The sequence below is a fragment of the Phaeodactylum tricornutum genome, chromosome 1 (genome assembly GCF_000150955.2).
Source record: "Phaeodactylum tricornutum CCAP 1055/1 chromosome 1, whole genome shotgun sequence".
Lineage (NCBI taxonomy): Eukaryota > Bacillariophyta > Bacillariophyceae > Surirellales > Neidiaceae > Phaeodactylum > Phaeodactylum tricornutum.
The window spans coordinates 474,201-501,260 of NC_011669.1; the positions used below are offsets into that span (position 1 = coordinate 474,201).

The window sequence follows — 27,060 nt, forward strand, 5'->3', positions numbered from 1 at the left end:
AACCAGTATGGTTCGATCGCCAAGCTTGGTCGACCTCGCTTGTTCCATATTCAAACACGATCGACAGTTGATTTTCGCTCACTATTTGTAGAAAGGAAATCCCCAAGCATCACATAATAAGCAAGTCTCCCAGCAAAGAACTGTTCGAGGCATTATCAATCAATATGAAACTTGTTGTCTCTGCCTTGTTCTTCTTGTCCCTGGCGGAAGCCGATTTGTTCAACTATGGCAACACGGACACCACTGTCGATGGCGAGAAAAGTTACGGAATGCCGAATTGGAATCGAGTTGAATGCAGCAACGAAGACACCTGTGTGAGTGCGCAATTTTCTTAAAACATTTAACATATGGGTCTGTTGCTCATTACTTGCTTTTTTTTTTGCCTTTACAGCGAGGCTGGCCCGACAAGTTTCCCTTTTTGGTAGGCTGGGACGCGGGCAGAAACACCTGTCAGTGGTGCCCTGAAGGTGGACCAGAGAATTGTGGTTTTCACAGACAATCACCGATTGATTTGAAGCGCGACCGGGGGGTGATCGGCGGAAGCAACGAGAAATCATGCCCAGATTGGCATTGGATGGCGTACAAGGACGATACTTGTGCATGGAAAGATATGGTGGATGAATTTTCGATTGAACGTCACGGTTTGCGTCTGTCAGTCCCCATTGAATCAGACGGTGAAATTTCTTGTGTTGAAAATCGAAATGGACAAGATGTGAGGAGGTTTCCTCGTCTAGATTACAGCAAAGGTTTCCCGGATTGGTGGTGGCTCCAATCGACCGACATATCTGTACCCAGCCATCATACACAAGAGGGAAAGAGATACGACGCCGAAGTCACACTTAAGCATTTCTACGAGATTGAACATGACAAAAATCAGGTATGAAGCGCATCCAATACTTCTGTACTTAGTAGTACCGAAACCTAACGTGAATCTTTTCTGGTCTTATCAGCTCGGCTATGTAACTCTCTTTATGGAAGCCTACGACGATGCAGAGTCATGGCCGTTTTTAGACAAACTGATTTGTGCCTGGAGAGAAAAGGAGGAGAAGGTCCGGCGTGAATGTGGACTTCCGCCTTCAGCTCCGTACGGTAGATGTCGAATCTTTTCTGAACGTGGTCAGCAGCCAACTGATGCTTGGAGATTCGAAGCTGGTGAGCTACAGTCTTTTGGAGAGGGTGAACCCGCCCCGGTTCCATCCGTTGCCCCCACCAAATCACCAACTGCCTCGATCACTACCTTGTCTCCTGTAATTCCGACTACGTCACGTCCAACCGAGTGGGTCTTACCTCCTATCTTTGCACCCCCTTCCGTCACCGTCACCACCGACACGCCAACCATCACTGAGCAAATTGTTTCGGCACCTCCGCCTATTGACTGTGATGCATTTGATATGAACTATGATAGGCTTTGCTACTCCAACGATCCTTGTTGTGAAACCCAGAGGTCAACTTCCGAGTATTGCTGGGACGCTTATGAGAACATTTTCCCAGGAAATGCCATCTACTCGGCTTGTCACCATTGTTGTGGAGGAGAACGAAAGAGCGTTGGACCGCCTAGTCCCATCAACCCCAAAATTCCAAAAACGTTACAATGTTCGTCGTTGTCGAACGAACCAAACCGCATGTGCAATCTTGAAAGCTGTTGCGATGGTTCCGACTCCAGCTACTGTCGGGATGTTCAGAAGCAGTTCGGAGACAAAATGACTGAAATCTGCGTACGTATTGATAACAGTTGATGGAGTTGATTCGAAGTATTCCGCTGACCGCGTGTTTCCTTTTCTTGCAGTGGTATTGCTGCTCAGAGCCGAAGGAGTATGATTCCAACAGACGAACGCTTCGCGGAACAAGTTTTGGCATGGAGGTCGGCGAAGACATCAAAGGTGTGCAGTCTTTCCCAAGTGGTACTAAGTTTATGGAGGTGGACGGCCGCCGGCTTGTTTTGCGGAAAGAAAATTTTGAAAGGGATGAAGAGAGCGAGGAAGATTATTTCAATCGGATCTATTCAAATTACAAGCACCGGTCCTTACAAGCCACTGTCCATCAAGAGGACTATGCTGACATCGAGTACTGGCCGTACGAATGGATGCTGAAGGTAAATACCGAGTATTACTTCAGATACGAAGGTACTCAGGTAGTTGCCCCGTGCGCAGAAACTGTCCATTGGAGAGCTATGAAAGATCCTATTAAAATTCATCCTCGCCAGCTTGCCGAGTTGACAAGGCTTTTGAAAGAAAGAATCGCCCCCACAGGAGATCCCAATTCTTGTCAATCGGACACTGCAGGCGTTTCCGGAAGTGACGGTTCACTCAAACTGAACAGAGACCTTCAGTACTACCACAATGTCCATCGCAAGGTATTTTGCGAGTGCAAAGACTGGCCCTCAAAGTTCGAAAGTGACAAGCAGTGGTGCCGCAATTGGCAAGATGACACCAATTACGAGCGGTTTTACCAGCGTCCTTATAGTTTCGATTCAAATGGAGAGTGGTAAAGCAGGTTGTTTGATAAAATACTCTATATAACGTTAAATGGAATGATGTAAGCTTTAGGCGCAAAATGGATCTGTAGAGTCTAATCGTCTTTTGAATGTCCAAATTTGTGACGTTGAACCTCACTATCAGTCCGCTGAGAGGCATAACACGATCGAAAGCGGACCGCATTCAAAGCTCCATCGTTTGCGTCAATATGGTGCGCATGTCGTCCGCAGTAACAACACCGTTCGCGTCGGCGTGGCTCGAAAGAAGCTCGGTAAGCTTTTCCTTCTTTTCAGCAATCATCGATGCAATGAAAGCCTGTTTTGATGGTTCCATCGCATTCCACGAGCTTTGATTCCTTTGCAACGCCTGGGCAAGTGTTGCGTTCACGATGCTCTCAATATCTTCGCGCCCCACGTACACAGTGTCCTCCTCTTCAGCACCTTGCCGACGGAACTGCAGTTCTGTTTGTGTAACGGGATCGACCAGCAGATCACGGCCCAAGAAAATGACATCTTCTTTCGAATGATCAGGAAATCCTCCTTCCACGTACGGATCATAATCGAGCGTGCGGATCGCCACAGAATCTTCCGTTCTCCCGTCATGCTCCATCAAAGTCGCGCCCCACCAGCGCGTTCTTGCTAGAGCATCATCTGCTTCGTGTGTCCCCGGTGTCGACGACGCGTCCACAATTTCCCACTCTACCTCCAAACGATCCCCAGCCTTGAAACCCATCGTTTCCGCAAGATCGTACACTTCTACTTTCATGCGTTTCGAATTTTCTTCTTCGTCCAAATCGACCAGGGCTGCGCGTTTTGCACAATTCGTCGCGTCGCCAGCAGCAGCTGCCGGTTTTGTTTCCCCTACACCGTCATTGTTGTGCGTTTCATTATTCACAGGATTAGTGTTTTCATTGGCGTCCGTTGACATCTTCAAAAGATTTCTACTGATGAGGTTCCGGTGTTGCGACAATCGAATACAAAGTTTACCTAACAATGTTCACTTTTGTCCTTGGTTCTGGGCTGGCGATCCCGATGATGATGTGAAAAGAAATTTGCTGTGGTCGAGAGCCAGCTTGATCTAGTGGAGGGATCTCGCAAACTTTTACTCTAGCATTTGTTGAGCTAAAACGATTTCGGAAGACGTAGCCCGCGTCTGGTAGACAGAGTCCGAAAAGCACCTTGCTGCCAATCCAAAAGCACGGTGGGCCACTCTTGCATCAGGAATTTCCCTATCTCTTGCATCACCCTAGCTTTCCGTTAGCTGCGATCGATTCTGCCTACGGAGGTGTTGCCTGTCAATGACAAAAGCGAAAGAATTCTAACTCTAATTGGGAAGTGGTGATCAGTAGTTTAACTCTACTCTCTCGGTCGCAATGCTACGGCTCATGCTTATTGTCGACAGTACTGTAGGGCCGTACACCTTGACCATCGACGTCGCACAGCGTCAGAAATATGGAGAACATCTGCTTGGAAAGGGGAACTTTATCTGCATTCCGCATCTCTGAGTATGTGAAGTATTCATGAACTATCATGGAGCACAGGAGAGATTATTGAAAACGAAAGGGACCAAGTTCTTGGAAGCGTAATCGCTGGTTCAACATCTGTTGTTGACGTTCCCTTCGGATTTCTCTCAGCCTCGTCGCCAGATCAACAGGTTGTACCGTCAACGAAATCTGTCTATTTTCTCGAAGTAGCGTCACATCGAGATCTTGATGCATGGGTGCTGCGTCAATCAAGCGCCGTGCATCGTCGGAAGATTGTACTCTTTTACCTCCTATCTCCAACAGCACATCGTTTTCCCGTAACCCACCCTTTTCGGCTGGTGTCTGACGATAAAAAAGGATTTGTTGGCAAACGTTAATTTCTGATCCATGCACCACTATCACAACCAAACCCTACTTACTCTGGGAAAGACTTTGTGAACCAAGGCTCCGTACACCTCCGGGACACGACCAAACTCTGCATCCATCTTATAGTTGTTTTGCCTAGCCCATTCTGGTGTACATGAAGCCAAGGAAATACCTAAATAGCCATGATGAACTTCGCGTCCTTCCGCCAAGTCGTGCATTATTTCCTGCACACGATTTATAGGAATTGCAAAGCTGGTTCCTTCCATATGAGCGCGTATGGCAGCGTTTATACCCACTACCTGCCCCGTTTGAACATCCACCAGAGGCCCCCCTGAGTTTCCAGGGTTAATAGCAGCATCCGTTTGGATGTAATCAACCTTTTTATGGGGAATGCCAACGATATGAGAAGATCGCTCGAGACCAGAAACGATTCCCATAGTGACGGTATTGTCAAGGCCGCCTGGACTTCCGACAGCCACGACGATCTGCCCAACTGTAAGCTTGTCACTGTTACCTAGTTCAGCCACCGGTAGATCTTTCAAAGGCAATGTGCTACCATCCGCACTGCGTTCAGGAAGTATCTTCAGGACCGCAATATCCACAATCTCATCAGCCCCTTTCACTTCGGCTTGGTACATGCGACCGTCCGTCAAAGTAACGGTTACCTTGGTGGCATCTTCGACTACATGTGCATTTGTCAGCACAAAGCCATCAGACGAAAATATTAAGCCAGATCCTTGACCTTGCTGTACAAAACCCGGCCCCCGTGGGGGTAGTCCGACGGTTTCTTCTTCCAGGAGATGAGTTTCTGTATCGATTCGCAACACCGAAGGACCAATCTTTTCGACTGCTTCCGTTACAAAGCCTAGAGAGACGGCCCGGCGCTCTTCAACCGAGACGTCGGCAAGTTTGCTTTTCTTTCCTTTCTCAAAGTGCGGCACGAGGGGAACGGAATCCTCACGACTGTTACTTGGTGCTGATTCGTCCCCAGTAGTAGCTTTGTCGTCTGGAGGAATGCCAATGGACCACCTTTCGTCCAATGACCGATCTAAAGCCGCACGGTAGGAAGGTCGAGTGGATGAGTATTTTGCTCGAACATCCCATTGCTCACCAAGCTCGCCCGATAAAATGGGAGACACAACAAATAACGCACAGCCTAAAGTGACGAGCTGAAATATACGTCCCAACCAGGATTTGCCTTGTTTTTGGTCCGTATCTCGAGAGTGTTTCTTCTTTTGCTGAGCACTTCCTCTCCTTCGTTGTAAGGATTTCGACGGACGGTCCGATCCGCTATCGGACGAATTGGGTGCCGTGGGTAGTCCCGCAGTGACGCTTGGCGTTGCGCGTTGCTTCTCGTCTTCCCGCCGTCGTTTTATGGGCAATCGGAAGAGTCGGCGCTTGCGTTTTGGGACATCATCGGGTTGAGTGGAGTTGGAAGCCGAAAATTCAACCCTCTGTAGGAGCTGTGTGGAGGAGCGACGTCTATTTGTCGACAGCAAAAGCCCTCGGTAGGCAATGTTTGAGCTGTCCGTCGGCAGCACAAATCCCCGAGTCGATAGAAAGTGCTGCCCGGCAAGAAGCAAGGACATTAGACACACCACGTTCTCTGGATATGCCATCATGCTGCAGGGTCATACAGCGGACGCTTGAACACACTCTCGAGTGTAAGGTGATGAAAGAGCAGTTTTATCGATCCCGATGATCTGTAAAAACACTGTCAAGCTGCCCTCTAGACAGTCAACGTCAATCGTCGTTCTGCTGCTTTTCGATTTCGATGTCTGATGTGACATTGATGATGTCTGATAAGATTAAGGATAAAGGATAGAAGACGGATTAGAGACGAGCCCGACTTGAAGAAAAAGAATGCAGCGAGGTGATTCGCCTTCGGCTTTTGGAGGTGAATTATACAACTCCTTTTCATGGCTCGAAGCATTTTCGAGTCACGGTGTTTGTGGAGTTGCGACTTGCGATCTTACATTTCTAAGTAAAGGTATTTCATTGGGATCACGGACCGTTTATGGATCGTTTACTAAGTGTAAGGAAACACGCGAAGCTCGTATGTAGCCTTCGCACTTAAAGTAAACTGGTGAGTATTAGAGCCCAACTCTCATTTCTTGTCTTGCGTGCGCTCTTGGACTATAGGAAACATGAGATAGATCTGTGCCAGAACAAGGCCCAGCAAACCATGAGTGAGTAAATGAGGGCTTAATAGAAACTCATCGCTTTCAGGGCGAGTAATCATTAAAACATATTCATTGATGTATATCGCGCATTTAATCCAATGTCCGTGGATATTCTTTCCGGCATTTACTCTTCACGGACTCCATATTTACACTTCGGCAACACAATCCCGGTTGACTTTTCTTTTAAGTAGTGAGTCTCATTTCCAGTCTCGATTGTTTCGCGAAACGACTGCATTAATACAAAACAATGCTGTAGAGCAAGCAGTGTAATCAATGTGGTCCACAGACAAGCATAGCCAAACATATTATCATCCGATGAGCGATTTTCAGTTGCATCCGCAGGTAAGGAACATGAGAGAGACTCCATACCGGTCCGATTGTTAGTCCTATAGTTATTGTACTATCAAGGTCGAAGAGATTGTCGACGATGTAACAGCAAAGCCTCCCAGCACTAAGCATTTTTTCACGGTCTGATTCCTCTCCTACGCTACATATGCGTTACTCCCCACGAAGCTGATATTTTTCTCAATCGTGGCATATAGCTGACCTTTTTAAGTTGCAACAGCTGTTTTCACAGACTCGAAGGAGAGCGTCAATGGACGAAATGCCCAACTTCACTCGTTTCACGCCGGATCAGCAATGCTCCCCACACATCGCAAGGAGTAACGGGCGCGAGCTCTCTGAGGATGCTGTTTTCCAACGCATTCCTCGTACGCTTACCCCTCCGCAAACACCTCGATCGTTCGCCATCGAAGACGAGTTTTCTTTGACAACCAAGCTGCGTCCCTGGCGTAAACCGTTGGATAAGCCGAAGCGCCCACTGAGCGCGTACAATCTATTTTTCCAACTAGCGAGACAGCGACTTATTTCGGATACACCGAGCAACCTTCCCTTTACGGCAAAGGATGTTGAACTTATCAGTATGAAGCACAAACAAAAAAAGGAAAAACGTCGTCATCGTAAGACACATGGTAAAATTAGCTTTGCCGATCTTGCGCGGTCGATTGCCTCGCAATGGAAAGAACTGAGCGACGACGACAAAGTGATCTTCGAAGAACGCGCAGAAATGGAAAAATGTCGTTACAAGCAAGAGTTAAGCGAGTGGAGCGCGAAGCAAGAGCCAAGCGCGGAACGAAAGGCGGCCATGTTGCGCAAGGTGTCTCTCAAACAAGGCTCAAGCTTTTCAATGGCTACGACTGCGGAACAACTATCGAGCACCAGCAGAGCTCCTGATCACGGAAACCCCATCCGCTCTACCAATTCTTTTGGAATTTCCAGTCCACCACAACGGCCTCCGTACGATTTGGACATGTACACAGCAAGCCACGAGGCAGCGATACAGGAAGAAGCATCGCTTAACGCACTCATCGCACACCAAGGTCAATCGCTGGCTCGCTATCAAGCCATGATGGAGCAGCAAATGGACCAACATGCTTCCATGCACCCGATGTCTTCTATGCGGGGACTTCCCTCTAGCAATTACAACGATCGTCTCCATCGCAATTCATATAGACCAGCCCATCCTAATCCGATGAACGGCACATTCGGGAGCGGAGGCAAAACTAACCTTCACTATAATGATGGGACGCCTGATTGCTACGACATGGCTCAGCAATGCTACAGTATGGCTCACCGACAGCAGCAGCAAAACTGCAGGCACTATTCTAAACAACAACGACATGGACCGCCGCCCAGTGATATGCACTCCGGGATACCGAGTAACACAACCGAAGTCATGCTAGCGCGTGCGAGAACTACAATGCAACCACACATGGCACCGTCGAGCTCTGACAGCTACTGGACCATGGACCGGTCGACCGAACACCGTCGACTCATACCACCAAACTCTGCAGGCTATCGGCATTCGCGCTCGGCGCAGGATGAGAGCACGCTAATGTTGGACCCGCATCAAGGTCTTTCGTCGCCGCTATTGGGGACAGCGGACGAACACCTGGATCCGTTTGCGAACGTGTACATCTGATCAAAACAAGAGCTTTCTTGGAATCGAACACGCGCTCGCAGGGTTCTTAAAGATTGCCTTTTTTCCAATCTGACTCTGGACCTCTAAACCAGAGCGCGTACTACTTTCCTCTTGCGCGTCGGCGAAATCGAATAGCCACGAAGGTGCTAGAAATAGAGCAATAAGGACGAATAGAGCTTCCAGTTATGAGTATGTACCAATGGCAGGGAATGTCAGCTTTTTTGCGGTTAGACCACAAGACTACCGAGATTGTTCCGAACCCGGTGGATGGAGATGGATAATCTGTCCATCCAACGGAGAATGATCGCTTCCAGATTTCTGTTGGATTCACTGTCAAGGAATCTCCTTTATTTTGCATCATGGTATTCCTAGCAGTTGATTGCCGATGAATGTGTCTCGGTCCCACGCGTTTACTATTTTGCGATCTAATGTAAATGTCAATGCACAGAGACAGAAACCTTTGGAGTGATTTCTCACAAACACCTGTCAGGTTTTCGTCAGTCTATTCTGAAATACCAACTGTACGTAGTAGTCACGCCTCTGTCTCGGTGCTGTCTTCCTCCATTCAAGTCGGAATACTACTTATTATTTGACTAAATGAAATAAAAAGGTTGCTGTCGTCGAGTTCTTTCTGAACACTAATTAGATAAATCTGATGAAAGCATTGGCATCGTTGGCTGAGATGTGCAGATTTGATTCTTTATCGGAGACGGTATTTAAGAAGATTCAATTTTTCGTTTCTGAAGAGTGTTCCACGTTTCTAAGACTTGAATTTTTCATAGGCTTTGTCCATCCACTTCCCGGGGGAGAAGGTCACGTCATATTGCCAACGAAGTGGAGGCACTGCCTACGCCAGCCAACTTCCGCTGAACGTGGCCTTGCCACGATAGTCTCGCGCTATCGGAGAAAAGCGGTGAAATGCGTCACTGTTTTCCTCTATTTTGATTGGACGAACGAAACGTCAGTGATCTTCCGGATATGGTGGACGGTTACGGAAGCGAGTTTGCGGCGGCGGCCACTCTCCTTGTCGAACGATTCCGTCCAAAACACAGCGGAGCGAATTGTTGCCATCACATCAACAACAAAAAACAATCACAAGGAAGAGAAAGCGCTTTCGGCCATTACCACTTCACATCATACACACTTTTGCTTTCATTCTTCCACACCACTCATCTCGCTCAAATCACATCATTCATTCGTCCACCCATTGAATATCAACACTACAATGTACGTTTTGGATCTTGAAATTGAGATCGATGTCTTTCTTTTGGACACGTAGAATCGCTGTAGAAATGTACGGGGCAGTTGAAGATTCAAAAATAGGCTTTTCCCACGAAGCGCTCTTTGAAGAAGGATTCGTTGTTGGCTGTGTTGGCTATACTGTGATGTATTGATTACAATGCACGTCGTGCGCTTAATTCTTGCGAATGAATTGAGTTTTACGATCTTCGGAAGCGCCGATCAAGGCGTAGAACTTCGTTGATGTCGAGTTTGATGGGTGGTTGTTATTCGTTGAAGCCCGCAGTACCACTGACTGTGAGCATTCGCTGATTGCTTTTGGTCGGATATGTTGCTTGGACATCACAATCGCGCCTGTTGTGAAAGTCTCTCTACTCTACCACAGTCTGTGCAGTGAATGAGAGGTCAAAGTGGCATTTTCTGATTACGTTTTTTTATTTCTTCCTCTTTGATTTCAGATTACCGCTTACTTTGATCTACCCATCTTCTCTTTCTATACCTCTCCGTCACTGCCTTTCTAGCCGCAAACACTTTATCCTGCTTACCCAACACAACTCATTACCTAAATATGTCTGCTGAATGGCCTTCGGTCGAATCACACAATGTTTCCCTTCCCACGATTGTGACCACAAGCGATCTTTTCGACGGGGAGCTGTTTGGAGATGAGCTCATGGATATCTACAACAATGCCGGTGTAGATGAAAATGGGGATCCCAATGGTATGTTGTTCACGGCATTGTTGCTTTGAAGTCCAGCCTCTTCATTTTGCTCAACCGATGCTGTTTTTTTTTGTTTCTCCAGAAATCCCAACGCTGCTCGACCACGGGGTGCACAGCCATCATGACGATGAGCTTCATCCTATCAATATTGGTGGCCTTTCCTCTACAGCGATGGACGATGGACTAGGAGCATTTCGTCCTTCGACATCGTTCAACGATTTGAGTACACTTCTGGCTGCTGAAGCCAATGCTGCCGCTCAATCCATTACTCCCGTGGCGAGCGCCCCAGCTACCACGATGTCCACCACGATCTCTCACAATGATCACCAAGAAACGCACATCACCGGATTCTAGCCCGGATTCATCTCCTGCTGCTAAACGCAAGGCTAGCTTGACAAAGGCCGCACCGAAACGAGCGGACCCTACCCCCACCGTGACGACTACCGTTTCTCAAGTACCAACCGAGGTAGCTTGTATCCCAGAGAGAAATACCATACCCAGTACGGTACAAAAGAAAGCCGCAGCTGATGACACTCCCAATCCTTTGTTTTTGGTTGAGAAGGCAGCTGAGAAGCTTCAAGTTACCGAAAGTGTCGTGTCTTCAACGGGTATCAACACTCTTGGAGTTCAGCCCCATATTGTAAGCGTATCGATGTCATCTTCCGACTCTTCTATAGCGGAATCCGAGGCCGATTTCAAAACTATAGCTCAGGCTGCTGTTTCGAATCTGATCATGTCGGCTGGAACTACCAAGGTTGAATCTGGCAAGTCTGACTTTGCTTCAGCGGAAAAAGTGGACACAAGCACGGCGCACATCAAGGCACTGACCGGCAACAACTGGGTCACAGCTTGCACTGGCGCTGCTTCGAACGTTGTTCCGGTTGCGCCCGTTCACGATCCAAAAAATAGCAACCGATCCCGCCGGCAGAATCTCACCCCTGACGAACGTGCGCGTCAAAACCGAGATCGGAATCGCGAGCACGCACGGAATACGCGTCTGCGCAAGAAGGCTTACGTTGAAGAGCTGAAGCATACTCTAACTGAACTTGTCGCCCAACGCGATGCTGCCGACCTGGAGAAACGACAGGCGGTCCAACGCGAAGCTGAACAGCGCGAAGTTCGTTTCCGCGTCATCGAAGAGTTCCTGAAGCTTCGCGGCCGTAACGAAGGAAATGTCGCGCGCTGGTCCGCCATTCTCGAAGAAGGCTTCTTTCTTAAGCTTCCTGTGACCGCATTTCGCTCTATGGTTAAGGACGCAAGAACGACCGACTTTGAACAAGAACTAAATGGTGTTTGTGAAGTCATGGCAGATTCCAGCAATCTTGCCTCGTTTCTTCAGGGATTCGACAAAGATAGTATAGGCGATATATCGTTACACTATGAGTGTGACCGTGCGAATTTTCTCATGGATGGCTGCAATGCCGTGCTGGAATGGACCGCCAAAACTTCCAAGAAGGTAAGAACCTGTACTTTTACCAGGCGAGGTACATTCCAGAAAAGTAGTTCCAACTGCTTGCTTTTTCTGTTAATAGGGGGAAACATCTGGATTCTCACTCAAGGGAAGTATGAGAGGCATCTTCAGCCCAGCTTCCAACAAGCTCATTTCGGCGAGTATCTCTTTTGACACTGGCTCTGTGCAATCTCAACTCCATCAATTATTACGAGAAAGTGGTCATCATACTCCATTCGATGCCGCTGAAATGGCGGCAAGTCAGGCCGACGCCATCCTGGATTCTCTCCAAATGCCTCAAATGTCGATGACAGTTCCATCTGCCGTGAACGTTGTTCCTAATTCTTCGTCCTCTTCTTCAGATGCTTCCTCAAACAAAGACGATTCACTCTCCTCTGACGAGAGTTTGTCTGAAGCAGGCCACAAGTCAGGGGAGCAAGGCATTCCTAGTCGACGTGTTCGTCGAGTGGCTTAGTTTCTGAGCTGTTTCTGTCAAATTACATCACTCACTTCATTTTCTGGGAAAGCGTCCCTTGCCCAGATAGTGAAGGCTACATGCACCTTTATTCCTTGCAATGTTTCGACTACCTTTTAGTTGTATTCGCTATTCACATTAACTACATTTTTGATGCAGTGGTCAATAAAAAGACATCGTTCTATTATCTGTTAACTGATTTCACATTCATCGAAACCTGTCCCACGCAAACTTAAGCACATATTCCGTCAAAGGGTTGAGGCAAAAGATTAGGCATGATATCTTTGAAAGTCCGGTACTTCCTTACTCTTCTTCGGGCGCGCAATTTTTCTCTTGTCTCGGTCGTCGTTGCCGTCTTGATCAGATGAATCAGTAGAACTCTCATCAAACGGCCGTTGTTTGTGAAAAATGCAGCACCTTTTCGACGACTTGCGTCCCATACCTTCATTATCGATGACGTCATTTTCCCATCTTACCGAAGGGTGTGCCTGGAGGGTTAGAACCAACGGCTCCGGTTCATGCCGCGTTGTCGCTGCATCCGTTACCGTCATCGTGACCGATCCAGTCGGATTACGAACTGTAGCTGTTCCTCCTGTTGAATCCCTTCCATGTTGCTGCGCAGACATTTCGGATGCATCAATGGAGGAAGAAGGTTCTGTCTGAGCTGTTGCTTCTGTTCGCGGATTCATGATACTCTTGGTCGGCGTGTCGTATACTGCTGCTACTTTTTGCGAATCTCGAATTGCGTTTTTGTGTGACAGTACAGGCAGTTTGCGCTCTGCGTTGCTAGAATTCGGGTCGTGCGCTCTTTCTACATGTCTCTCTCGTTTGTCATGCAATTTACAGTTACTTGTTAGGAGGCTGGAGGCTTCTCTAAGCGTGATCCTGTCAATGTATTTATGGAAAAGAGTATACTGCACCGCTGAAGAATGCATGGAGAGCATCGAAGCTTCCGTTCCTCATCCACAGTCGGCGATTGACTGTGAGCTAGCGTCATCTCGCTAGCTAGCTAGGAGCTTGTATAACATAAGCTAGAATTGTAGTTCATACAAGTAAATTCACTGTCTAAAGCAGACTGCGATATTAGAATTTAAAAAGTCGTTGATCCCGAAAATGTTGTACCGAAATGCAGTTTCGGCACAGGGTAAGCAGCTTCAACCTTGAACACAACAATTTCTATTGCTATCTGAAGAACTTACTGTGTCGAGCTAGTAGAGCAATGAGTAAGCATTGGGGATTCATTAAAATAGATACAGTTTGACGTTTGTTTCAATCCTTCGTACTATGTGCACTGGGAACATACACCAGCGTTTTGGGAATAGAAAACTGATGGAACCCTTCCTGGCCGGAATGATACCCAAAACCAGACTTCTTGTGGCCTACCCAGGGGCACGCCACGTCCATGTTTTCCAATGAGTAGCAGTTGATACCGATTTGCCCAGCCTCGATTGCGCTCGCTACTCTCTGTGCTCTGTCCATATCTTGCGTATAGACGCAGCTCGCCAGTCCATATTCAGTATCGTTGGCCAGCCGAATAGCTTCTTCTTCGGACCCGTCAAATGGAGTCAATGCGACCACGGGGCCAAAAGTTTCTTCATGGTACATGTGCATGTTCTCCTTCACATCCGCCAGAACTGTCACGGGGAAGAAAGAGGATTCTGTACTGGCAGTTGACGGAATCTTACTTTGGTGTAAGACTTTGGCACCTTTGGCAATGACATCTTCGACGTGTCGCTTTACATGATCGCGTTGTCGAATGGATACCATGGGACCAACATTGACGTTTTCGTCCATGCCGTTGCCCACGTGGTACTCCGCAGCACAGCGAGTAACGCGTTCCTGGAACTCGCGGTAAATGGTCTGTGCCACATAAATGCGTTCAATGGAGCAACAGACTTGTCCCGTGTTGGATAAAGAGTAAGAGACGGCATCTTTTGCAGCTTGATTCAAATCAGCGTCATCAAACACGACCATGGGATCTTTTCCGCCCATTTCCAAAACGAATCGTTTCAGATGCGGAGCTGCCGCAGTCAAAATCTTCTGGCCCGTCGCACTACTTCCCGTCATGGCCACCATATCTACGTCTTTGTGCGAAACCAAGTGTGCACCCACTTGTGCATCTCCTTGGGCCAATTGCAATACGTTTTCTGGTAAGAACTGTGCTAAGCAGTTCACGACAATCGCACCCGTTTCCGGGGAGACTTCGGAAGGTTTGACAATCGCGGTATTGCCCGAGCCCAGCGCCGGCAAAAGCAGTAGCAAAATTTCGTCGGCGGGAAAGTTCCAAGGGCTCAGGACGGTCACCACACCAAGGGATTGGCGGATCACCGTACAGGATCCGCGCTGTTGCGGTTGTAAAGAAGCTTCCAACAATGTCAAATACTCGGCTTTGCCGACGGCAAACTCGACTTCTTCCCGCGCTTCGGCAATGGGCTTTCCCATTTCGGTCGTAATACACCGAGCAAGCTGTCCCGACTTGGCTTCGATTGCCTGCAGCCCATCCCGCAATAGTTGGATACGTTTCGCCACGGGAGTCGTCGCCCAGGACTTTTGCGCCAATTTGGCCTCGCGAATCATGACATCCAGCTCATCGAGTGGTGTGCACGGAACCCGACTGATAACTTCACCAGTAGCCGGGTTCTTGTTGATGATGCTTCCGTCCACAACGGCTACTCCCTGTACCATTCTTATTTGATGCGGCACCGCTCGCCTAAAAAGACTCTCCGTTCGTAGTAACAGTCGGTTCCGAGCCTGCGTTCGAACAGACGACACTGTAACGATAGGACGCGACGACACACCCGAGCACCGTGACGAGACAGAGTTTTCCGTGCAACGATACAAACTGAGAGAGCGAACAAAACCCTTGCTGGCGCAAAATATCATCGAGGTCACCCTTCCTATAGCCCCCTCCTTCTATCCTGCTTGACAACGTCTTGGCTTGGGATGGTGAGGTATGGAAACAATGAGATACTATCCTCCAGAGAAGACTTGTGGTATTCACACGTCAATCTGGATTGATTATGTTGGACCCCGTATCAGCACCGAGGGGGTTCACAGTTAGAGAGACTCCGCCAATTTTTACAAAGGGTTATGGTGGGACGTGACGTATGCACACACTAGAGTCGGACAGTTTGGCTGTCCGGCGCGCATTCTGGTTTGAGTGGTCTAACCAATATTCTCCCGGGGAAGCTCCGGCAAAGCTCCAACGACGCGACGGCGACGGAGACACGGGGCCGTAGTCGCGTTTTCAGGGTCGAGCCATTCGAGAGCAAAAACAACAAATCCCCAACCCACTCTAGCAGTTTGGACAACTTTACTGTTACCACCATTGTTATTGGAAAGGAACAATGGCATCGACGGAGACCAATGAATTGCAAGCCATGGTCGATGCTCTACGTATTGATGGATCTTACGACCATAGAACGGTGGATTTCGTTGCGGATGAGATTGAGAGTCGTCTAGGCATCGATTTGCCGAAACACTCCTTCCGCGAAATGGCCAAGAGCTTTTTGCAGTGTTCACTGGATCGAAACAAAGAGGAACGGCCTGAAATACGGGAATCCAAATCAACACATTCCCAACGGACCTGTTCGTTGGAGACCGAACCTTCTCCGGTACGGGCGACGGAGCATATTCGAAGTGAAGGACGATCGCCGGCGCGTACGGTGCTCCCATCGAACACGCCCAAGTCGGACAAACGAAATATCAACTCTCGTCGTGGCTTTTTCACGGCGATGAAATCAACATCATACACTAACATATTCGAGGATGAAATGGAGGAAACGAAACCTCGTACACGAGCCAACCCGACGTTCCCTCTTCTTTTCAATCGCTCCAAAAAGCAAGACGAAAAGAAGGAATCCGAGATACTACAAGAGGTGCCAACGACCCATCTAGAGCACGGGATGAAACAATTAAATGTCGGACAAGGGGACCCAGGTAAAGTCAACGAGACCACTGGAACCGCGAGTCAGATAAGGTCCTCGCAGAGCTCCAGCGCGGGAGATTCGGATCCAACCTCATTTTTTTACTCCGCACATGCGCGATCAAGTCCCCTCCGATACGATTCTAATTTCGTAAAACCACCCCTTTCCACGTCAAAGAATAAGGAGCGACGTCCTTGTTGCACAGATTTTGCACAAAGCATACCGTTCATGCAGGAAATCACAACTTCAGATGCACCGGATTGGGCCAGCAGTTTACGGGGGAACCCCAACAGTCCTGCTCCTTCCACAACGCCGCCTCGGAGGCAGCGACCCGGGGCAGATATGAGTGACCCCGGTGCCGAGAGCCCCGCACAGTCTCAGTCCTCCTCCAAATCACACACTCGTACGAGTGAACCCTTGGCGGATTCCGCAACTTGGAATGATACGATACTGGCTTCCGGATTTTCGTTCGCTCCTCCTCCCAGCGTTTCCCGCCTTCCGCCTTCTGCGTTTGCAGCAACGGCGACGCCGGAAGAGACAGTTGCTACACCTGCCCCCCAAAATATGGAAGGAGGCTTTCAAATGGGAACAAACTCAGAAATGAAAACGGGAATTGGGAAAAAGAGCCGAAAGGGTCGCACGCCAGTTGTCTCCGGAAGTACACCCATAGCGCCCCTCTTTGATCCGTTTCTTGCAACGCCGAGCCCTCCTCCCGCGTTCGTCGGCGCATTTTCCAAACCTATCCAAAATGAGGTTTTTCAGGTTGGGACTACTTCCGGAGAATCAAATTCTTCGAATGCCCAGCGCCCCTTGCGCCGCCCCAAGATTTCGACTCAACAAAGCAATGGAACTCCACACTCAGCACGATCAAAGGTATTCTCTCCAATGGATGTCGATACGGAAGAATCTTCTATCACAAGCCCAACACTTCTAAACATTCAGTTTAACGTCGGAACTGGGGCTTCTTCGCGCTCTCGAGTTCCTACACGCCGACGCGGATTGCCAAAACCAAGCACGTCGCTAAATCAAGTTGTAGAAGATGATAGTGGCACCCTTCCTCATGCTGATCATTCAGGTTTTACTGGCCTAGTTGATTCAAAGCGAGAGGAAGCTCGTAGCTACTATATGAACGGCGACTACCGGTCGTCAATTTTGGCTTACACACAAGCCATTCAGGCATTTGATCAAATGCCAGCAGGTGCTCAAACCCATTCAGCTTCAAGAAATGGTTACGCCGTTTTACTTTCAAATCGTGCTGCGGCTTTTCTTATGGTTGGTGGGTATGGGGCAGCCGCAGCGGACTGTGAAAAAGCGGTAGCGTACGTATCGAATGCAGCCGATGAGATTGATCAGTTTTCTGTGGATGGCGGTTCTCCGCTTAGAGTCAAGCTGCTGACTCGCTGGGGTAGAGCTTTACTCAAATTGGGGGAACACAACAAAGCCAGCGAAACGCTGGATAGAGCTATCGAATTTGCTAATTCGGCAATTCAATTCTGCAAAAACTCTTCCCAGTCTAGTCGACTCGAGGAGGTGCAGGGTGTGCTCAATCACATGATTACCGAGGCAACATTGGGAATGACAGATGCTTCCCGTCTACGTGAAGCTCAAAATCAAGTTGCTAAGAGCTTGGAAGCCAGTGTTCAAAGCCCCCATAGCCGGCGCTTTCATGCGGAGGCGCTAGGCCAGGTTGCAATGGCACTTCAAATTGCGAACGGTTCCGTCGATCTCCAAGAGACAAAGGTTACTTTGCTAGCAAAAATGAAGAGGTGGAGAGAAGCGGCTGGCTTTTGCGAACGTTTGGCATCGGTCAATGTTCGTCTTGATGGTGTTTTTGCGGGCGATATAAAAGCGAACAACCCTTTCCCCGGGGCCGTAAATGCGACTTATTTGTCATCGAATTATTTCGGTGACTCACGAGAAGAGGACATGACAGCCGCTGATCTCAAATTGAATTCGAAAGCTGCTGCAGAAGCTATCTTACGAATTCCACTCTCGTTTACACCAGTCTACCTACGGTCGTTGCGCTTAGAAGAACGGTATCCTGCAGCTGACGCCGCTTTGAAGGCCATGGAAGAACTTACTCGATGTGGATTCCCAGGAATGGATTATATTGCTCTTCAGGAGAAATTATCCTGGCTACCGAAAGAGCGGAGCCGTTTGCACCGAACCAAATGTGGTCGGGAGCGAGGAGACGAACTCTTTCGGGCTGGGGATTTTGACCTTGCAGCTGCACAGTATGCAACATGCCTCAGTATTGATTCGGATGGCTTGCTTGGCCAGGAAGAAACGAATGCAGGTGGCCGTCTTCATGCTGTTCTTCACTGCAACCGTGCAGCGTGTCTCATGGCTTTACGCCGCTACAACCAAGCGTTAGAAGAATGCTCAGCAGCCCTACGCATCCATTCGCGTTATATGAAGGCAATGCTTCGACGGGCTCGATGTTACATGCGCTTGCAGCGCTACCAAGAAGCGATACAGGAGTATAAGCTTTGGCTAGAGCTCGTCGATGAGGCTCGTAAGGTGCCCCACGGTTCTACTGGATTTGTTACTCCCTGTGTTTTTGACGGTCCGAAAGACGTCACTGACTCTGATATATCCGTTGCTAATAGTGAGCTTGAAGGAGTGTACATCGCCAAACGAAAGTCCGAGACAGCTGCAAGACAGGAGGCGAGCCGCCGCCAAGAGCGTCAGCGATGGCAGGACAATTTTGCGAACAAATCTTGGCAAGGAAACGCTCAGCAACGACGGGAGCACTGGTATAACCAAAGCGACGGTGGTCCACGACGTTGGGACTCTTTTTCAAATACAGAACACCGCTCATGGCACAACCGTTCGAACGATTGGCATGAGAAAGATCAACAACAAAAGGACAGTCAATCTAGTAGGGGCTATCGTCGGAGTGGCTCTGTGGGAAGCCCAGGTTCTGACCAATCAATTGATCACTATACCGTTCTCGGAATCGCTACATCAGCAACATCGGATGAAATAAAGAAAGCCTATCGAAAGATGGCTCTGAAGTACCATCCAGACAAAAACATATCGAATGATACCACAGATATGTTTCGACGAGCGAAACTTGCCTACGAGACCCTCAACGACCCTCAACGTCGGCAGGGCTATGACTCGAAAAATAGCTTTAACCAGCGACACTAATATCAATGCACGTAACGTGCAAGTACCATTACTGTGTAAACGAGCATTCTCTGCGAAAGTCCTTTCGTGTGGCGACAACAAAGCACGTACTTCTTTACGAACTTCTTACCATTTCGACAAAGTACTGGTGCCAGCGGATGTCGTCCGTCAGCTCGGGATGAAATGCTGTGCAGAGAATATTGTTCTTTCTCGCGGCGCAAATGACTTGACGTGCATTAGTTCCATCGGCGGCGCCTGGGAGACTTATAGTATTAAATTCTTCGGAACTTTCTTCCTCTTCTGCTTTTTGACTCTCGTCGGCAGGTTTCATTACAACGACATAGTCAATACCGGCTGTACGATCCAGAGCATCCACTACTCCCATCTTGATAACATTCTCACCAGCAGAAATCTTGCGTTCCAATTCCATCAAGGTAACTGCTGCTGATCGACAAGGTATAGCAACTACCTTTCCTAAAATGTCAACACCGGGAGCAGCTGATAGAATCGATGGTGCACGAATAAATACTCCAGGAAAAGAACCACTCTGCTCCATGCCGGGTGGTGAAGGTGTTTCCATTTCAAAACTCGACACCTGAGAACCAAAGTAATTTCGGCACACTGTGATATCTATACCACCAATGAGTGCCTGGCCGTCTTCAATCACCGCGGAGGTTCCCACGCACTTGTCAGCAAGTAAAATCATCCCAGCACAAGTCCCCCACGTTGGTTTAGATCGTGAGAATTCCCGCAAAGCTTCCCACATGGTTTTTCCGGACGAATCTTTCCCAGATGAGGTTCCGATCAATCCCATGGCGGTGGATTCTCCGCCAGGCAATACGATGCCATCGAGGCCTTCCAAATTCATGGGAGTCCGTACCTACAGAAGAAAACAAGATAAACATAAAATAAGATCGATTCGTAGCCAGAGGCAAATGATCGATCAACATTGGTGCAGCTCAATGTCGCGTCTCGTACCTGCACTGTTCGGCAACCAACCGCTTCCAAGCATTTTTGATGCTCTTCAAACGCGCCTTGAAGAGCAAGAACCCCAATGAGAGGCTCTGCCATTTTAGCCACGGATCTTTGATAGCCTTTGAACCGCTTCGTGAGGGATGTTGACAAAAATACCCTTACCTGAACCTCCCGCTTCTTATGATGGCAATTGCCAAACTTCCTCGGTCGGTTTCGGAATGCCGACTCGTAGGTACCGCATAGTCGTGCAAAAGTTTCGTCTCACTCGTGAGACATCGACAGGCGAGATGTCTCCGGCCCCACCCTACTAGTATCAATGATCAGAATCGATCAAGCGCTGCCTGACGCAGAACGACATCTGACTTCGATCTTGACCAAAGACACTGAAGATTTAACAATTATGCGTCATCGATGAGTCACATTATACACTTCAAGATTTCAGCTTCCTTTTCTGGAAGACGTCAGCAGAGTGAATTCGAAGACAAGTAGAAGACTTCGACTTACCAATGACTTCTATATCGCTTTCATATCTATAAATTGTAATACAGAGTGGACGATGATAAATGAACTTCCTTTAACGGTTTTAAAAAACGTATTTAAGGGATATTATCATCAAGATACCCGGAAAGGTGACGTTTTTCCTCGAATACGTCACGATGCCGTAGGGAGTGACGCACGAGCTTCATCATCGATCTTGACGGCAAAATACATTCTCACAGCTCACCGACCATCTTGAAACTGTTTCATCACAATTCCTAGCAGAAAATCATCGAAACAATGAAGTTCTTGTCAGCCTCCATCGCTCTCTTGGCCTGCGCCACTTCTGTTGAGGCTTTCAATGCCAACAAGGCATTCCGTTTCGGCGCTAAGGCAATGCCTGAGGTGTCTTCGGAATCCGCAACTTCTGCTCTGTCCGCTGGCGGCGCCGAAAAGAAGTCATACGACCTCGACATCACTGAGATCTTTGATGGAAATAAAAAATTCATTGAAACCAAGAAGGCGCAGGATGCCGCTTATTTTGACACCCTGGGAACAGTCCACTCTCCCAAGTACTTGTACATTGGTACGTTTTGTTGTCTCAGCACTTTTGCCTTCGATGCATATTTTCTCACTGGATCTTGGGACACTTGAACAGGATGCGTCGATGCCCGTGCTCCTCCGAACATGATCATGGGAACTGAGGCTGGAACCATGTTGACTGTCCGCAACATTGCCAACATGGTGGTCAACAACGACTTGGCTGTCATGTCTGCCATACAGTTCGGAATTAACGTCCTCAAGATCCCGCACGTTATCGTCTGTGGTCACTATGAATGTGGTGGTGTCCGTGCTTCCGTCGCCAACGTGGACCATGCCCCTCCGCTTTCGATCTGGCTCCGTAACATCCGTGATGTCTACCGTCTCCATGCTCGTGAACTCGACGCCATCAAGGACCCCGAAGACCGTCACCGTCGTCTTGTCGACCTGAACGTGATCGAACAGTGCGTAAACCTGTACAAGACTGGAGTAATTCAGGCAAAGCGCATTGAAAGCTACCAAGAGGGCGCCCCTGCTGCGATCCCCCGTGTACACCCTATTGTCTTCGACCCGAAGACTGGTGCCATTCGTAAGCTGCAGGTTGACTTCGACAAGTACATGAGTGAGCTCGATGCCATTTATGATTTGTACGAACTTGAAAACGCCAAGATCCCTGCCTAAACTTGGAAAATGATTCTGTGTAATTAATTTATGCTATAATCAATACCATTTTTCTCCGAAGGTAGTATTGACGAGCAAGCGACTAGGATCAATGTTGGTTTATCGCCTACATGAACTGTTACGCTGTCGATACCGATGTAACCTTGATCTGATTTCACCCGATGTAAATAACTGACTATGACTACCTACGCACTCGGTGGAGTGATGTAGACAACGTGACACCACGTAGTTTAACTATGCGGGTTGACACGGCGTACGACCTTTGAACGGAATTTTGAAGGTTCCAAAAATCGCAACATCAGTCTGTCTTTGTACCATGAAGAGATATCATAGTGACTGTGAACTACTTGAAAAGTGTTTGCTGGTTCATTTAACAGTTAGGTCTCTCAAACATTGCAGGAGTGGTGAGCGATGGATGTATTCTTTGTACTGGTAACGAAGAAATCGCCCGACGATTTATGATGCCCGCAAGAAAGATCTTCGTCGTACAGTCCAGGAGCAGTATGGTGGAGCCTTTCTCTACGAGCTCGAGATTGGGTTGCCTAGGTGCGACCGTTGCTTTCCTTGCCACTTCGCTCGCTTTTGATAACCCATATATATTTACCGCTGGAGCTATCTTAGCGCTGGTGGCGACCCTTGCGTGGACGATAAGTTCTATTTCAAAGAAGACAGCGGTTGCCGTGTATGTTTATCCACTAGGGGTACAGATGCAGACAACACACACTAACGAAAATTCGAAATTGATTGGGAAAGCAACATTCATTCCTAAGGATCAAGTGATAGACTGCGTAGTAGTTGAGAGAATTTTGGCGTACCGAGTATGCAGTGAACTCCTTTTCCGCGTAAAGCGAAGAGGCAAGGGTCATCGTTTGCTGCTGGCGTTTCCTGGCGTAGACCTAAGCTACAAGGAATGTCTTTGTTTGAGGCTACAAATTGCGCAGGCAATGCAGACTATGAAGCAAGAATAGAACCTGCAAAAATCCAACACTGCTTGTTCATATTAAGCTAAGTCTTGCTTCCCTATCGGCGAAACTCTGTGGCCCTGTCCCTTGCAAGTGCACGTAACTTGCCAAAGAACTGCTGTTGGGAAAGGTCCTTCTCCAGGACTTGTTCGACGTCATCAAGTTGAGTACCCAAACGAACAGGCATATGCTGTTGCTGACACAAGTCATCCTCGCTGCCCTTCCCTTCAAAACAAAGCAAACCTTTGTCAACGAGGTCCGCCAGCATGAATTGAAAGTTCTCCAAGCTGACAAGTTCATCTTCGTTAGTCTGCATGACGCAGTCAGTAACTGCACGTTTTAGGATCCCAACGGTCGTTGTTGAAACCTTGGCTTGGGCCAATGTCACGACTACGCACAGAATAACCTTTGACAAGTAGGGAAGGGTCAATATTCTCTCCTGAAAGTCCTTGCTCACCACACTAAAAACCTTAACTGCGTGTTGCATATTCACCAAAATTGCGTTATTTCTGCTGGTCTTTTCACTGTCTGAAAGAGAATCCAAGCAGAATTTTATGGCAAGAGACATGTCTTCAAGCGCCTTTCGGGCATCACCACTACTCTGCTGAACTTTCTTCGCAATAAAAGTCAACGCGTTCGGGGCCACGATCCTGTTCCCAACTCGAGATTTGAGTATGGAAACAATTTCGTTGTGATCGTAAGAACTGAACGTAACGGTATTCCTGAACTGTATAGAAAGCATATTTTCGCTAAGTTAGGAAGTTGAACAAAGGATACTGGGACCGGCAGAATTCAAAACAAGAAATTTACCTTTCCAATTTCATGGAGACGACCAAATCTATCATTTCCGATTGAATTGAAAATGCCTATCAGAGCAAAGGGGATTTTTGGGTCAGCGGCCCAATCAAGAAGCCACTGCAAAATTTTCTCTCCACCCGTTCGTTTCTTGCTTGAACCCTGCTTCACCAAAACCAGATGGTCGATTTCATCTAAGACCAAAAAGAGTACAGCTTTTTCTTTCCCACGTTGAAGTTTTCGCAAAATTCCCTCCTTTGTAGCATGTACTGATGAAATGGCGCTTGCCATTGACGAGAAAAGCGTTTCCTCAAATTTCTTGACCGAATTCAATGAAGCAGCGCTCATGACACAGAAGAGGGGCGTGCGAAACCTATCGCTTTTCTCACGTTGAATTAACTCTAACGACTTATCGCAGCACCACTTCACACCTGTAGTCTTGCCAATTCCTGGCACCCCACATACATAGAGTGCAGAGTTTCCGTTCGAACCCATGGTCCCATCTGAGACGTTTTCCATAATAAAGTCGTAAATCGAGCCTAAATTTTTGGCGAAAGCCCCATCCCTCGGAACACTGAAACCGATTGCTTCCGACGAGGCATTGAGACGCTCCAGGCATTCCGTGAGCTTTTGCTCATTCGTTAATCCTTCACACGGTAATTCTATCTCAATATTGGGCAATTCTAACGCTTCGAACATAGGAGCCCACTTAGCAGCATATGTTTCAGGGGCAGAAAGTGACCGATCGCCACCGGTACGATCTTTTTCCGCGTCAACAGTCGAAACAGTTCGAGGCGACTTCATGGGCTTACTAGAAGAAGCCTTTGCCTTGCGCTTTTTCTCATTCCTATCGGAGACAACGCTGCTGTTGTCACACACAGAATCGTTAGTCACAGTTGAGATATTGGTAGGACTGTAGTTGCTGATTGCTCGTTTTCCTTTCTGATACTCCTGGGGAACCTTTGCAGGGGTAGTAGTTGACATTCGGCGGGTTCGTGTTCTCGGCACCACAGTGTCGCTGGGGAAAGGGTCCTCAAACGTCCCACTGATGAAAAAATAGTTACGTGAGATTTCACAAGAACAGCCTATACTTGAAGCGATAGAACTTACAAGGTATCGATGGTTCCAGGTTCTGTCAAATGAAGTTGCAGACTTAGATAGTCGGCTCTGGATACTTTGCTGAAATCACATCCATCAGGAATACCAAAGCGCGCCAGATTCATAAACATCTCCGTATTGTTTCCACCCTTTATAAAAGCATTCATTCCGAACGTGTAGGAATCTTTACTTGTCCCCGGGTATACATACGCGTCGTCAATACCATTGATGTATTTGACATCCAGTACGCCCACATCCAGAAGCAACTTTTCAGCTCGGGACACCGATAACAGCTCGTGCTGTGGGATGCATGTGGCATCTGCAGCAAAGTCCACGATTGCATAGCGAACCCATTGCGTAACGAGCGTTTCTTCGTCTTTCGTCAGTTTTAAAGAGCTGCAATTTAATCCGTAGGCACAAACATGCTTCCGGAAATCGTGTTCGTTGTCAAAATAGTCCTCACCTTTCCTGGCCAATGGGTTCCGTCTCGGATCCATACCAGGGCGGCAATAAGTATTCTGCCGAAAGAGAAAGCCACATTTTATAAGGAGCTTGCGAACCCTGTGAAATGTCGGAATCGGTTCCAAACTAGTGTCGTCAAGCAGTGGCTTTTTTCGGTTCGATTTTTTCGCGGTCGAAACTTTGGATTTTTGCACGCTGGATGTTTTCAAGGTGAGGGAAGTACTTGGTGCCGAGAAATCCACCAGGGAGGCTGTCGAGGCTTTCAAAGCGGATCCTTGACTAGACCGCGTACTCGTCCGAGTTCGTGTCTCAGACGAAGCTGACTTCGGTGTCACGTCATTGGGTTTCTGCGAAGAGTTCTCTGCCAAGGCAGGCTCCATACTAATACGAGCATTCTTTGATTTTTTCGTCCCGGAAGATTGGATGTCGGAATCAGATTCTGCTGTTGGTGTGCTGGCCAAGCGTAGAGTGGGCTGGTTTTTAAGGTCTGAGAGGTTCGATCCAACACTTTCTAGGACGCTTCGTTCAGGCGATACGTGTGTCTGCGTTTGACTCTCTCGGTGTGATCTCCGGGAAGTTGTAGAAAACGGAAGGCCGTTGGCACTCACTCCGTCAGGGATGGTCGCAGGTTCCGCAATCGTGCTGCTCAAGCCAGTCAACGGAGCCAATTCTTTCTTGCTGCTTGAACGCCATGTCATTTTCGAGGCAGCGCTGTTGCTTAAGTTTCCTTCCAAGACTTTGAGAACCTCATCTAACGCCTGGACGTAGTCAAGGTCTGCGTCTGTAAAGTCCAAAGCCAGATTGTGCATCAAAATCGGATCGACTTCGTATCGTTCGGGCAAGAGAATACGGCTTGTCCCCTGCGGCAATTTCTCCCCCAAAAGATACAACACGGGCGTTGTGCTCGATATAGACTCAGGTTCTTTCAATTTTTGTTTAAGAATTGCAACGGTACACTGTCTTTGACGACGTTTCGAAAGCAGCTCCGTTCCATCCAGCCACTGAACAATTTCGTCGCACCCGCTGGCAAACTTCATACACGGCCAAAGGACCATTCCATCGCTCGTTTTGATTTTAGCATGAAACAACAAGTCTCCAAGGTCCTCTCTGGCTTCAATTGATGTCTGCAGATCGGGAATAGCCGTCGCGGTCGAGGATGAAAGAGTCTTCGCCATGGTTACCCCAGCGTATATATGTGACTCGAAAGGCCGACTTTTTGCAAAGCGTCCATAGTCTGTTGGCAAATGAAAAAGCCCGCGTATTTCGTCCGGCGCGATATTTCTTCTAAATCATGCAAGTCGGCATGGTATTCTGTACCAGAAAAATGTAGTTGGCGCCAGTTAGCCGTCGGTGGAATTCCACCCTACAACGACATGTTCGCTCAACTGCAATTCGCTGTCACTGTCAGTCCTCCTCGATACGCTACGACGACCAGACCCGATCGAAAACCGGACCAAAAGCTGATCGAAAGAAATGGTACTCCCAACGAAAGCCATGACTGCAAGTGAACTACCTGTACGGAGTGACTCTAGTTAGGTCTTTAATTGTTCTACTCGTCAATCTCAGCATACTGTTTCTAGAGAGAGAATGCGAAAAATTGTGCTTTGGTAAATTGCAACAACAGCAAAAAACTGCTTCAATG

General features: G+C 48.1%; 10 protein-coding genes across 10 annotated transcripts; 5 read left to right on the forward strand and 5 right to left on the reverse strand.

Moving 5' to 3' along the window:
• The first annotated feature begins 92 nt into the window (after window positions 1-92).
• Window positions 93-2,544, forward strand: PHATRDRAFT_42574 (predicted protein). The gene is made up of 4 exons (XM_002176554.1): window positions 93-314; window positions 392-877; window positions 951-1,676; window positions 1,733-2,544. The coding sequence occupies exons 1-4, from the start codon at window positions 165-167 to the stop codon at window positions 2,486-2,488; spliced, it is 2,118 nt and encodes a 705-aa protein (XP_002176590.1). The 5' UTR covers window positions 93-164; the 3' UTR covers window positions 2,489-2,544.
• Window positions 2,545-2,657: 113 nt separating this feature from the next.
• Window positions 2,658-3,401, reverse strand: PHATRDRAFT_31594 (predicted protein; the record flags this gene model as incomplete). The annotated part of the gene is made up of 1 exon (XM_002177058.1): window positions 2,658-3,401. One exon carries the CDS (start codon window positions 3,399-3,401, stop codon window positions 2,658-2,660), a length of 744 nt encoding a protein of 247 aa, XP_002177094.1.
• A 715-nt stretch (window positions 3,402-4,116) lies between these two features.
• Window positions 4,117-5,186, reverse strand: PHATRDRAFT_3211 (predicted protein; the record flags this gene model as incomplete). The annotated part of the gene is made up of 2 exons (XM_002177059.1): window positions 4,117-4,299; window positions 4,377-5,186. Coding segments are annotated over 2 exons (993 nt in total), but the record flags the coding sequence as incomplete, so codon positions are not given.
• A 1,889-nt stretch (window positions 5,187-7,075) lies between these two features.
• PHATRDRAFT_42576 (predicted protein) lies at window positions 7,076-8,487 on the forward strand (the record flags this gene model as incomplete). The annotated part of the gene is made up of 1 exon (XM_002176555.1): window positions 7,076-8,487. Exon 1 carries the CDS (start codon window positions 7,102-7,104, stop codon window positions 8,485-8,487), a length of 1,386 nt encoding a protein of 461 aa, XP_002176591.1. The 5' UTR covers window positions 7,076-7,101.
• A 1,056-nt stretch (window positions 8,488-9,543) lies between these two features.
• On the forward strand, window positions 9,544-12,556 carry PHATRDRAFT_42577 (predicted protein). Its single transcript, XM_002176556.1, has 5 exons — window positions 9,544-9,712; window positions 10,185-10,445; window positions 10,528-10,744; window positions 10,800-11,901; window positions 11,978-12,556. Exons 2-5 carry the CDS (start codon window positions 10,295-10,297, stop codon window positions 12,368-12,370), a joined length of 1,863 nt encoding a protein of 620 aa, XP_002176592.1. The 5' UTR covers window positions 9,544-9,712; window positions 10,185-10,294; the 3' UTR covers window positions 12,371-12,556.
• PHATRDRAFT_42578 (predicted protein) lies at window positions 12,534-13,059 on the reverse strand (the record flags this gene model as incomplete). The annotated part of the gene is made up of 1 exon (XM_002177060.1): window positions 12,534-13,059. One exon carries the CDS (start codon window positions 13,057-13,059, stop codon window positions 12,640-12,642), a length of 420 nt encoding a protein of 139 aa, XP_002177096.1. The 3' UTR covers window positions 12,534-12,639.
• A 580-nt stretch (window positions 13,060-13,639) lies between these two features.
• On the reverse strand, window positions 13,640-15,055 carry SSDH (succinate semialdehyde dehydrogenase; the record flags this gene model as incomplete). Its single annotated transcript, XM_002177061.1, has 1 exon — window positions 13,640-15,055. One exon carries the CDS (start codon window positions 15,053-15,055, stop codon window positions 13,640-13,642), a length of 1,416 nt encoding a protein of 471 aa, XP_002177097.1.
• Window positions 15,056-19,233: 4,178 nt separating this feature from the next.
• Window positions 19,234-19,449, forward strand: PHATRDRAFT_9321 (predicted protein; the record flags this gene model as incomplete). The annotated part of the gene is made up of 1 exon (XM_002176557.1): window positions 19,234-19,449. A coding segment is annotated over one exon (216 nt), but the record flags the coding sequence as incomplete, so codon positions are not given.
• Window positions 19,450-21,119: 1,670 nt separating this feature from the next.
• On the forward strand, window positions 21,120-22,159 carry PHATRDRAFT_42406 (predicted protein). The gene is made up of 2 exons (XM_002176558.1): window positions 21,120-21,466; window positions 21,539-22,159. The coding sequence occupies exons 1-2, from the start codon at window positions 21,181-21,183 to the stop codon at window positions 22,099-22,101; spliced, it is 849 nt and encodes a 282-aa protein (XP_002176594.1). The 5' UTR covers window positions 21,120-21,180; the 3' UTR covers window positions 22,102-22,159.
• A 420-nt stretch (window positions 22,160-22,579) lies between these two features.
• CDC6 (predicted protein) lies at window positions 22,580-26,593 on the reverse strand (the record flags this gene model as incomplete). Its single annotated transcript, XM_002177062.1, has 3 exons — window positions 22,580-23,790; window positions 23,874-24,903; window positions 24,969-26,593. 3 exons carry the CDS (start codon window positions 26,591-26,593, stop codon window positions 23,122-23,124), a joined length of 3,324 nt encoding a protein of 1,107 aa, XP_002177098.1. The 3' UTR covers window positions 22,580-23,121.
• Window positions 26,594-27,060: the final 467 nt, after the last annotated feature.

Coding starts and splice junctions, on each gene's coding strand:
- PHATRDRAFT_42574 (XM_002176554.1), top strand. CDS start 165: ATGAAACTTGTTGTCTCTGCCTTGTTCTTCTTGTCCCTGGCGGAAGCC. Junction 315..391: donor GCAGCAACGAAGACACCTGT/GTGAGTGCGCAA, acceptor TTGCCTTTACAG/CGAGGCTGGCCCGACAAGTT. Junction 878..950: donor TTGAACATGACAAAAATCAG/GTATGAAGCGCA, acceptor TGGTCTTATCAG/CTCGGCTATGTAACTCTCTT.
- PHATRDRAFT_42577 (XM_002176556.1), top strand. CDS start 10,295: ATGTCTGCTGAATGGCCTTCGGTCGAATCACACAATGTTTCCCTTCCC. Junction 10,745..10,799: donor AGCGCCCCAGCTACCACGAT/GTCCACCACGAT, acceptor ACCGGATTCTAG/CCCGGATTCATCTCCTGCTG. Junction 11,902..11,977: donor CCGCCAAAACTTCCAAGAAG/GTAAGAACCTGT, acceptor TTCTGTTAATAG/GGGGAAACATCTGGATTCTC.
- PHATRDRAFT_42406 (XM_002176558.1), top strand. CDS start 21,181: ATGAAGTTCTTGTCAGCCTCCATCGCTCTCTTGGCCTGCGCCACTTCT. Junction 21,467..21,538: donor TCCCAAGTACTTGTACATTG/GTACGTTTTGTT, acceptor ACACTTGAACAG/GATGCGTCGATGCCCGTGCT.